Source organism: Diaphorina citri, unplaced genomic scaffold (assembly GCF_000475195.1).
Source record: "Diaphorina citri unplaced genomic scaffold, Diaci psyllid genome assembly version 1.1 scaffold408, whole genome shotgun sequence".
NCBI classification, from domain to species: Eukaryota; Metazoa; Arthropoda; class Insecta; order Hemiptera; family Psyllidae; genus Diaphorina; species Diaphorina citri.
Window position 1 is genome coordinate 165,284 of NW_007377843.1, and position 12,203 is coordinate 177,486.

At 39.2% G+C, this 12,203-nt stretch overlaps 1 protein-coding gene across 1 annotated transcript; it reads right to left on the reverse strand.

The window, feature by feature from the left end:
* Positions 1-9,056: 9,056 nt before the first annotated feature.
* On the reverse strand, positions 9,057-11,478 carry LOC103508545. The gene is made up of 2 exons (XM_026823124.1): positions 10,077-11,478; positions 9,057-9,711 (listed from the first exon to the last, which is right to left on the reverse strand). Exons 1-2 carry the CDS (start codon positions 10,876-10,878, stop codon positions 9,179-9,181), a joined length of 1,335 nt encoding a protein of 444 aa, XP_026678925.1. The 5' UTR covers positions 10,879-11,478; the 3' UTR covers positions 9,057-9,178.
* Between the last annotated feature and the right edge of the window lie 725 nt (positions 11,479-12,203).

The window sequence follows — 12,203 nt, forward strand, 5'->3', positions numbered from 1 at the left end:
AAAAAAAAAAAAACAAAAACAAAAAAAAAAAAAAAACAAACAAACCTATTTAAATATTATGTTGAGCCGCCACAATACATGGTTAATACAGAATAACAAAACAAGCTCTCACGTGTGTGATTTTCCCCCACTCAAAATTTTGAAGGGGGTTTTAAATAATGCATAAACCACGTAAAAAATTGACGACTCCAGAGAGAGAGAGGAGGAGGAGGGAGGGAGGGAATGAATGTGGGATGAGATGTGACGGATATGATGAAGAGAGAAAGAGATAGAAAGGCGGGGGAAACATAGTGTGAGAGAGAGAGAGAGAGAGAGATGAAAAAATGGCGGACACGTGTGAAAATAAGTTAGACTAAAAAAGGAGGAAGAAATAACAAGAAAAGAAAAAGAAAAAAAAAGCTACGTTAGGAAGCTAGAGAAACCGTGATGATATAGCACAAAATTCCCTCCTTTATATCAGATGAGTCAGTCTAGTAATCTCTGGCTCGCGGGTTCGATTCCCGCCCGGGGCGAACTTTATCCTAAAAGTTTTAGAACAGTTAATCTTCGTTCTCGGAACAACTGGCTTTCTCCCATCCTGCCCTCCTTCTCTCTTCGCTTTCGGAACGATGAAACCTTAGCAGTTACAGTTCCCTCTATCAAACCTCTTAAAAAAGGTTAAAAATGTACGAAGGATCAAATTTTCCCTCAGACAGGTCAAAAAGTGTCCCTCAGGAAAAGTTGAATTTTCCAAAATTCCATGATGTCCACACCTCCTACACTGAGAAAAAAAAAAGGTGACAGGGTGACACAAGTTTAGGGTGGAAGAACTCCATTATTGGGTTATTTATGTTGATTTAGGCTATTGGAATGCTATATTATAGTGTCGAGCTTTCGATATAGAGTTCAATATTAGAGTGCCGGAACCCAGTCACCCGATTGGGCTTTCGGCACCCTAGTTTTTTTTCTCAGTGTACCCCCTAGAAACGCAATGCTCCCCCTATTCGATCCAGAGCGAGGAAGACAAACCTAATGGTAAGTGTATGTAAAATTCCCTGATGATGAGAATATGAATATGAGGCGTTAAGTCTAAAAGTACCAGCACATCGCATTGACGTGAGATCCCTACTAAATTCCAAGGGGGCGGAGGAGGGAAAAAAATAAGGATGAGGAGGAGGAGAAGGAGGGACTGGAAAGAAGGAGGAGGAGAACAATAAGAAAGAGGAAAAGGAGAAGGAGGAAGAGAACAAGAAAAAAGAGGAGACAATTAACAAGAAGAAGAGGAGGAAGAGGAAGAAAAGGATAAGGAGGAGGAGGAGGAGGAGGAGGAGAAAGAAGAAGAGGAAGTAGAGGAGGATGAGAAGGGGAAGAAGGAGAAAGAGGAAGAAGAGGAGGTAGAGGAGGATCAAAAGGAGGGACTAAAGAGAAGGAGGAGGAGGAGAACAAGAAGGAAGAGAAATAAGAGGAGAGAGAAGAAGAGGAGGAGGTAGAGGAGGAGAAGGTAGATTGGGAGAAAGAGGAAAAGAAAAAGAAGAAGAAAAAGGAGGAGGAGAAGAATAACAAGAAGGAAGAAGAGGAAGAGAAGGAGAATGAGAAGTTAGAGAGGAGAAAGAGGAGGAGGGAAATGAAGAAATGGAGAACCTTAACGTCACTGTCTGACTGCTAAGATTCTTAGTGACAGGGGTTTTAGCCTTCATTCGGCTGTAAGCTACCGGCCTGCACACATTAACCTCACCCAGCCAGAGTGGGGCCAGGAGGAGCCAACAAATGCGGTTGCCGAGATGGTCAGTGGTCACCCATCCGGATAATAAAAACACTCAACGTTGCTTAACTTCAGTAGTGATCCACCAGGAACTGGATGTGCTATTATAGCAGGAAGAAAAGGAGGAAGAGGAAGAGGAGGAGGAGGCTAAGAAAAAGAAGAAAGAAAGGGAAGTTTGTATCTTGAAGACACTTCCAGGAGTTCTTTCTTCCTCCTCTTCCTGTCTTCCTTTTCTCTTTATTTTTGCCCCTTTATTTTCCTCTCTTTCGTTCTTCTTTCCTTTTCGGCATCTCTTTTCCAAATCCCATCCCTCCTTTACCATGTCATCCTTATGGTGTATCCTTTCCAAATCTTTTTCTTATGGATTTTCCCTTCGCTTTCATCTCCTCTTCCTTTAATCTCCTCTTCATGTCTGTCCCTTTATCTTCCTCTCTTTCGTTCTTCTTTCCTTCTCGGCATCTCTTTTCCAAATTCCATTCCTCCTTTTCCATGACATCCTTCCCTCTATGGTGTATTGGTGTATCCTTTCCAAATCTAGTTTTTATGGATTTTCTCTTCGCTTTGGGTTGTGATAAATGTGTCTTTTTAGAGCGTTTCTATCCTCATATCTCTCTATATCATTTTTTTCCCTTTTCATCGTGTCTCTAGTTTTATCATTTTTATACTTTTTTCTCAATACTTTCTCTATGGTTTTATTGTTCTATCCATCACGTGCTAGCTATTTGTGGTAGAAATAAATGAAATAATGAAAGAAAGAATATAGTGCCGAAGAAGAAAAGAAGAAGAAGAAGAAGAAAAAGAAGAAGAAGAAAAGAAGAAGAAAGAGAAGAAGAAGAAGAAGAAAAGAAGAAGAAGAAGGAGAAAAAAGCAAAACACTAATACATAACAGTAAGAAAACTTATTACAGAATAATCGGATGGGGGTACCATATGCCGAGCGGCTGATGGAATACAGAGAGGAGGAGAAGGAAGAAGGGGGAAGAGGAGGAGAAAGGAAAACGGGGAAAAAGGAGGAAAATGGAAAGGAAGAGGAGAAGAAAGAGGACATTACACCCCTGGTTCCCATATGAAGGAGAATCTCCTGTCTTCAAGCGATAACAAATAGCTAGCACGTGATGGATAGAACAATAAAACCATAGAGAAAGTATTGAGAAAAAAGTATAAAAATGATAAAACTAGAGACACGAGGAAAAGGGGAAAAAATGATATAGAGAGATATGTGGAAAGAAACGCTCTAAAAAGACAAATTTATCACAACTGAAAGCGAAGAGAAAATCCATAAAAACTAGATTTGGAAAGGATACACCAATACACCATAGAGGAAAGGATGTCATGAAAAAGGAGGAATGGAATTTCGAAAAGAGATGCCGAGAAGGAGAGAAGAACGAAAGAGAGGAAGATAAAGGGACGGACATGAAGAGGAGACAAAAGGAAGAGAAGATGAAAGCGAAGGGAAAATCCATAAGAAAAAGATTTGGAAAGGATATACCATAAGGATGACATGGTAAAGGAGGGATGGAATGTGGAAAAGAGATGCCGAGAAGGAAAGAAGAACGAAAGAGAGGAAGATAAAGGGGCAAAAATAAAGGAAAAAGGAAGACAGGAAGAAAGAATAAAAAAGATCTCCTGGAAGTGTCTTCAAGATACAAACTTCCCTTTCTTTCTTCTTTTTCTTAGCCTCCTCTTCCTCATTTTCTTCCTGCTGCAATAGTACATCCAGTTCCTGGTGGATCACTACTGAAGTTAAGCAACGTTGAGTGTTTTTATTATCCGGATGGGTGACCATCTCGGCAACCGCATTTGTTGGCTTCTCCTGGCCCCACTCAGGCTGGGTGAGGTTAATGTGTGCAGGCCGGTAGCTTGTAGCAGTTGTAGCCGAATGAAGGCTAAAACCCCCGGCCTCCGGTCACTAAGAATCTTAGCAATTATACAGTGACGTTAAGTTTCTCCATTTCTTCATTTCCCTCCTCCTCTCTCTCCTCTCTAACTTCTCCTCCTCTTCCTCCTCCTCTTATTCTCCTTCCTCCTTCTCTTTCTCCCAATCTACCTTCTCCTCCTCTACCTCCTCTTCTTCCTCTTTTTTTGTTCCCCTCCTCTTTCTCGGAATTTAGTAGGGATCTCACGTCAATGCGATGTGCTGGTACTTTAGACTTAACGCCTCATATTCATATTCTCATCATCAGGGATTTTTACATACACTTACCATTAGGTTTGTCTTCCTCGCTCTGGATCGAATAGGGGGAGCATTGCGTTTCTAGGGGGTATTAGGAGGTGTGGACATCATGGAATTTTGGAAAGCTCAACTTTTCCTGAGGGACACTTTTTGACCTGTCTGAGGGAAAATTTGATCCTTCGTACATTTTTAACCTTTTTTAAGAGGTTTGGTTTGATAGAGGGAACTGTAAATGCTGAGGTCTTATCGTCCCGAAAGCGAAGAGAAACAGAGGACAGGATAGGAGAAAGCTAGCCGTTCCGAGAACGAAGATTAACTGTTTTAGTCTAAAACTTTTAGGATAAAGTTCGCCCCGGGCGGAAATCGAACCCGCGAGCCACAGATTACTAGGCTGACTCATCTGATATAAAGGAGGGAATTTTGTGCTATATTATCACGGTTTCTCTAGCTTCCTAACGTAGCTTTTTTTTTCTTTTTCTTTTCTTGTTATTTCTTCCTCCTTTTTTAGTCTAACTTATTTTCACACGTGTCCGCCATTTCATCTCTCTCTCACACACACTATATTTCCCCTTCCTTTCTATCTCTTTCTCTCTTCATCATATCCGTCACATCTCATCCCAGCTTCCCACATTCATTCCCTCCCTCCTCCTCCTCTCTCTCTCTCTGGAGTCGTCAATTTTTTACGTGGTTTATGCATTATTTAAAACCCCCTTCGAAATTTTGAGTGGGGGAAAAAACGCCGGAAATCACACACGTGAGAGCTTGTTTTGTTATTCTGTATTAACCATGTGTTGTGGCGGCTCAACATAATATTTAAATAGGTTTGTTGTTGTTGTTGTTGGTGTTTTTTTTTTTTTTTTTTTTTTTTTTTTTTTTTTTTTTTTTTTTAATTAATGGTTAAAATTTTGGAAAATTCAACTTTTCCTGAGGGACACTTTTTGACCTGTCTGAGGGAAAATTTGATCCTTCGTACATTTTTAACCTTTTTTAAGAGGTTTGATAGAGGGAACTGTAACTGCTAAGGTTTCATCGTTCCGAAAGCGAAGAGAGAAGGAGGGCAGGATGGGAGAAAGCCAGTTGTTCCGAGAACGAAGATTAACTGTTCTAAAACTTTTAGGATAAAGTTCGCCCCGGGCGGGAATCGAACCCGCGAGCCAGAGATTACTAGACTGACTCATCTGATATAAAGGAGGGAATTTTGTGCTATATCATCACGGTTTCTCTAGCTTCCTAACGTAGCTTTTTTTTTCTTTTTCTTTTCTTGTTATTTCTTCCTCCTTTTTTAGTCTAACTTATTTTCACACGTGTCCGCCATTTTTTCATCTCTCTCTCTCTCTCTCTCTCACACTATGTTTCCCCCGCCTTTCTATCTCTTTCTCTCTTCATCATATCCGTCACATCTCATCCCACATTCATTCCCTCCCTCCCTCCTCCTCCTCTCTCTCTCTGGAGTCGTCAATTTTTTACGTGGTTTATGCATTATTTAAAACCCCCTTCAAAATTTTGAGTGGGGGAAAATCACACACGTGAGAGCTTGTTTTGTTATTCTGTATTAACCATGTATTGTGGCGGCTCAACATAATATTTAAATAGGTTTGTTTGTTTTTTTTTTTTTTTTTTTTTTTTTTTTTTTTTTTTTTTTCACGGCACCTGTTGTTCATTTATCCCCATTAACGTCTATCAAACAAACCTCTTTGAAACAAAAGTTAGATGTTGCTGAGGTGTTTATTTTTCCGTTTTCTTAACTTTCAGATTCAAATGTATGGGATATTGTACATGTCTGGAGACTTTGCAATGGTGAGTAAAGGTGTGAAACACACCACCATCACGTCACATCACGTGAAGTCATGAAGAGTCAGAAAGATGTAGTCATGTAGTTCAAAGTTTTTCCATAATATTGAAGGTAATTTCGTTCAGGACAGCCACACTACTATCACGTCACGTGACTTAACCACATCTTTCTGAATCCCCATGACTTCACGTCACGTGACGTGATGGTAGTGTGTTTCTAACCTTCACTGAGTACTGAGTATCATACTCTCAATACTGTAGGACTTTTCTAGACCGTTTTCAAAAATATGTATCCAGTTTTAGACTAGGTAGGTTGAAATGATAAACATATACTTCTTCACTATTTGTAAAATATTCTGGGTTTTAGACTCTTTTCCCCTACTACTTCACTTTTTTTCACTTCATTTTTAAGTCATGAAAAGTCAGAAAGATGTAGTCATGTAGTTCAAAGTTTTTCCATAATATTGTAAGTAATTTCGTTCAGGACAGCCACACTACTATCACGGCACGTGACTTAACCACATCTTTCTGAATCCCCATGACTTCACGTGACGTGACGTGATGGTAGTGTGTTTCTACCTTCACTGAGTACTGAGTATCATACTCCCAATACTGTAGGACTTTTCTAGACCGTTTTCAAAATTATGTATCCGGTTTTAGACTCTTTTCCCCTACTACTTCACTTTTTTCACTTCATTTTTCAGGAGTGGCAGGACGACAATTTCACCTGGGGTAAGAATGACTTTGTCCGGCGCACTCTGCTCCTCAGAAACCCAGTGGGTGTATGGAAGCCGGAGATTTATCTCAACAAGTAAGATTTATCTCAACAAGTAAGATTTATCTCATGTATCCAAGTGAAGAGTATTAGTCATTATTTATCTCAACAAGTAAGATTTATCTCATGTATCCAAGTGAAGAGTATTAGTCATTATTTATCTCAACAAGTAAGATTTATCTCATGTATCCAAGTGAAGAGTATTAGTCATTATTTCATCTCAATTTATTTGATTTTTTTTAGTGGCTTTAATTTCTCCTGATGAAGCTCTTCCACCCAACCACTAAGTTTTTCTTTCACTGTGAGCTTTTTAGATATTTTACCAGGGAGGTCTTGAATGCTCCTAGAGTTTGTGAGTCTCTTATATCCCTATGAAGAGAATTCCATAATCTAGTTATTCTAGTTAACTGCAGATTCTATTCTATTCTATTTACCAAAATTACCATATACCTCTATCTGAGTCCTATGTCTTTGAATTTCCAGGCTATTCAAATTACGTGCTCTGGTGCTATAATGCCTTATGTTTTGCAGATAGAGAAGAGTATCCTGGAAATATTGAGGCTCTTCGGAGTGTAGTATATTTTACAACATGTTTTTCTCACCGCTCTTTAATTCCCCAGATTGTCGAACTACGGCACGGACCGGCGCATCTCCTAAAATGTGGGCAGGTGGGCCAATAAATGGTACGTTTTTTAGGTGGGCGAATAAATGGTACACTTACCCTACTTGAGAATCGAAAAACATGGTAAAAAAAATATACATACTTGAGAATCTAAACAAAGACTTGGAAAAAAGGAAAGAAGTGGACGACGAAGAGCAAGAAGAAAAAAAAAGAAGAAGAGGATGATGATATAAAGAAGAAGAGCATCAAGAAGAAGAAGTCGCTGACGACGAAAATTAATTTCAGAAAGAAGAAAATCCAGACAAACTAGTTCTGCCAATTTAAGAAGTTTGTTTCGATTCCATCAGGGGAAGATATAGATAAAGTAAAAATAACAACCTAAAAATCACATTTTTGCCAAGGAAACGTGATCACAACTGCAGTTTGAATTTACACCCCCTTATAATCCTACACAAATCACATCCCCAAAAAAGTAGGGTCGTAACAGAGTGTGATTACGTTACAATGTTTTGTGATTGGTAAGTGTTTCGTCACTTGATAAATGATCCTTTATTTCGATTGATAGTAGGTACCTATGAAATTGTCTGGGAGCTGTTTTTCTTATTCCTTGTTGTTCCACTCGATGTTCAGGTTTATTCCACTCATCTCTTTTCAGTTTCTGTATATCTCTTTTTCATTTCTTCTTTTTATTTACCTATATTTTTCAAAAGATTTGATACTATGGTGTGGTGGAAGCCTATCAAGTCTACAACTGAAAGAAAAACTCTCTTGCTGGAAGCTTTAAAAGTATGTAATATATGCACATTAATGGTTATAAAAGACTTGGCACATTTTTTCAGAACTTTAACTGTATTATGGTAATAGAGGTTAATAAATTGGGATAGTTAAATGTTTATCGGACAAAAAAGCCAAGCTATATTAAAATATAAAATGTTAAAAACAATGAGTAAATAAATGGTAATAAATTTCAACTGTTTGTAGATTGTAACTACTAACTACCAGGACTCGAACTCCAGACTAATATCTAAATCTAATAGGTGTCCTAATAATATCTAATCTCACTCACTCACTGGTGTCTGCAGTTATTCAAATATCGGGCTGAAATACACAGATGCCATAAAGAAGTATTTCGGAAGGTAGGCCATAAAGAATAAAGAGGTATTTCGGAAGGTATCTCAGAAATCTTAGGAGATTTATGACTTCTCAGAGGACATGCACTCAGAAAAAAAACTAGGGTGTCGGAAGCCCAATCGGGTGACTGGGTTCCGGAACTCTAATATGGAACTCTACCTCGGTAAGCCCGACACTATAATATAGCATTCCAACAACCTAAATCAGGGGAAGTAACCCAATAAGAGAGCTCTTCCACCCTAACTTGTGACACCCTGTCACCAATTTTTTTTTTTTTTTTTTTTTTTTTTTTTTTTTTTTTCGGGTGGGATTGGCTTTCGTTATGTAACTGGATGAGTGAAATTTTCCTGGAAATTGAAAAGTGAAACAATACTTACTTTTTCTCTAGGACCTAGTAATACTAGAAAGGTGTGTAAAGTCCGTTTATGACTAAATTGATCTTTTCCATTTTTGTAACACACTGAATGCTTTTTCGTTGACCGATTCTAAGTAATTCGCCAATGGCTACTACAATCAGGATTGAACATACGAGTAATTATTCCACTACAGTTTGTCTGTAACCTACGTATTCAATACAATATTATTTGTTTGTACGATAAAATTGTACAATATACATGTATGTAGTACAATCTGTCCAATGGTACCTAACCCATCCACATCGTACCTACCAATCCTAAATCAGTGAAAATTGAAAAAAGAATTTACAACTCACCCAACGTTTTCAAAGTCAGCAAAATCCGGTCTTTGTCCAGAAACAATCCTTCGTTGTCCGTATGAAATCCTGCGGGTAGCATGTTCTCGATGACAATGATATTATCTGTACCACCGCCATCACCAACTTCCCCATGATAGAATTTCGGAAACAGTTTGAGTATCTCGTTGGCCACCGCACCATGTGATTTCTCATATGTTGCACCATGTTTCTCATATGTTGCACCATGTCTGGTCACATGTTTCTCATATGTTGCACACTTGTCAACGGCGAACCTCGAATTGGGTCGAATCGTGTAGATGCTGTAGATTTTTGTTTTTCTACTGATTCTTTCCTTCTTAGTTTATCACTTTTCTTCTGGATATAAACTTGCTGATAATCCATATCATTTTTGACATCCGAGTTGACTTCTCTGTCAAATCTGTTCTCATTGCCAACAACATCGGAAGTATTTTCATACTTATAAAGAATATTGTTCTTGCAAAAGTCCCCGTGACAAATCACAGACATGTCATTCGGTTTGATCAACTTGAAGAAGTACGCTTTAGGATCCTGCAGTATTTTGTCGAATTTGTGAACGTGATGCTGATATTGCTTGTCTGTTTTCAAAAACTCGATCCCCCTCTGCAAATGTTGATTGATGAAATTCGGATAGATGTCCCAGTATTCTGGTAATGTCCATCCAGTAGCTTTCAGCTGGTCCACAACCCTTTGGAATTCTTCCCGATTGTTGGCTTTCGCTATGTAACTGGATGAGTGAAATTTTCCTGGAAATTGAAAAGAAAACATTGAAACATTACTTATTTTTTCTCTAGGACCTAGTAATACTAGAAAGTTGTGTAAAGTCCGGTTATAACTAAATTGATCTTTTCCAGTTTTGTAACACACTGAATGCTTTTTCGTTGACCGATTCTAATTAATTCGCCAATGGCTACTACAATCAGGATTTAACATACGAGTAATTATTCCACTACAGTTTGTCTGTAACCTACGTATTCAATTCAATATTATTTGTTTGTACGATAAAATTGTACATGTATGTAGTACAATCTGTCCAATGGTACCTAACCCATCCACATCGTACCTACCAATCCTAAATCAGTGAAAATTGAAAACAAGATTTACAACTCACCCAACGTTTTCAAAGTCAGCAAAATCCGGTCTTTGTCCAGAAACAATCCTTCGTTGTCCGTATGAAATCCTGCGGGTAGCATGTTCTCGATGACAATGATATTATCTGTACCACCGCCATCACCAACTTCCCCATGATAGAATTTCGGAAACAGTTTGAGTATCTCGTTGGCCACCGCACCATGTGATTTCTCATATGTTGCACCATGTTTCTCATATGTTGCACCATGTCTGGTCACATGTTTCTCATATGTTGCACACTTGTCAACGGCGAACCTCGAATTGGGTCGAATCGTGTAGAATTTCATTTCGGTCTTCATTTTGTCGAAGGAGTTCCACGAATGTCGATACTCGCGCTTCCTCAGCTTTCCTATTTCCCGATAGCGAACATCGTTGGTGAACTCCTCGATCGTGTAAGCATTGTCTGCTTGTTCGCTGAATCTCTTGGGAACACTCCGAGGTTCTCCCTCGATTCGATTGGCAAACGATTTGTTAAGCACCGGCAGAATGTGTTTGTAGGCAACATATTCGTTGTAGAATTTGAAATCATACTTGATCAGCCCTTCCTCACCACGGATTCGAGGTTCGATTTTGATGAACAAATCAACCGTTTGGAAATCGTTCCCCGTGATGTTGTAGAACTTCAAGATGCCGAGGTAAATCTTACCCGAGTTCTCATCAGTGGACGTACTGCCATCCAAATTGCGGACGCTGAGCGAGATGAACTTGTTATGCGCTCCGAATCTGTCTTCAACTTCCACCAATCTTTTGAAGACGTTGTCCAGTTTGATTTGGAGGTCCATGCTTAGGTCTGTTCCGTGGAGCCGAAGCAGGCGTTTGACATCGGATGCTGATTTTAGGTGACGTATTGTTAAGGCTGTTATCTTGGTAGTCGGCGCGGCGGGTTTTCGAGAAGATGGGAGTCGGCGGGCTTTAGGGAAGAATTCCCAACTCAGCAAGGGATCATAGAAAAAAGTTTCCCTCAGGATGCGATTGATTCTACAGTACAGAATCACATAAAAACAGCAGTTGCTTTTTTGGATCAGCTGTTTGGTGGTGGTATTCCAGTGGTAGAAAGTTTGGGTGGCTAGGCCTCCGGAGGGCGCCGGATTGTCAAGATTGGTGTCCCTGACAAAAGCACACTTTTCTATTTTAAAGAACAATGTTCTTCTTCAAAACACAACTAGATTCACTGATCCTGCATTTAATATTACATAGTTTTTCAAAATATTCGCCTTTATAAATACTAACATTACTAACACGTTTAGTTGAGAACAATATACTTGGTTTTTTTGAATGAAATATTTGACTTTTAACTAACATGTTCAGTTGAAAACAAGATACTTGGAAGTTGCTAATTGGCGCGGATTTATTTCCTAACAGTGCCTATCTGTGCGGGTTTACTGCGTCGTTATCAGTAGAATTCAGTCGATAAGAGAGATTTCAAGTGTTTGTGTTCGCGTACTTGAGAGTCGGTTGTTTACTACAGCAGTTCTCAGAGTGAGTTACCCCCGGAACCCCCGGGGACAGTTAAATAAATAATGGTTGGGTGGAAGAGCTCATGTGAGAACCCTTCCACTTAAAATATGTTAGCAAAAGAATAATAATAAAACGAAGATTTGGCATTTAGAAGATTTTAAATATTCACATCTTGGAATCTTAGATGTATTGTTTACATTTGATATGTATATTATGTTATTCCTGTCGGAGTGAATTCATCAAATAAAAACTCTTGTTTCTTGTGCCATAGTTAAGGTGGTGTATTTTCCTAATTCAGTTTCTATCGGTCTTGGCTTAGATCAGGCTTTAGCACCAGACCCCGAGTTGGGGCACGTTGCGCGTGCTAGTTGCGCTATTCCATATGGGTGGCGCAATATTTACCAGAGTCATACCCACTGTGCGCAAACAGTCGGTTGGGTCCTAGTAGAACCGTTTTTGAGATGCTCCGAAATTTAAGACAAGCAACCCCCTTCCCCCGAATGTCCTTACAGGTCCCTCCAGGGAGTTACAGGGTGGGATAAGCGCAAGCGAGCTGTGTGGTTGTTTCTCAAACAATGTTCAGGATAGAATTCCATACCTCGGTAATAAGCAGCTAGTATTATCATTATCTAATATCATTCGGATGACC

Coding starts and splice junctions, on each gene's coding strand:
- LOC103508545 (XM_026823124.1), bottom strand. CDS start 10,878: ATGGACCTCCAAATCAAACTGGACAACGTCTTCAAAAGATTGGTGGAA. Junction 9,712..10,076: donor GCTGACTTTGAAAACGTTGG/GTGAGTTGTAAA, acceptor TTCAATTTCCAG/GAAAATTTCACTCATCCAGT.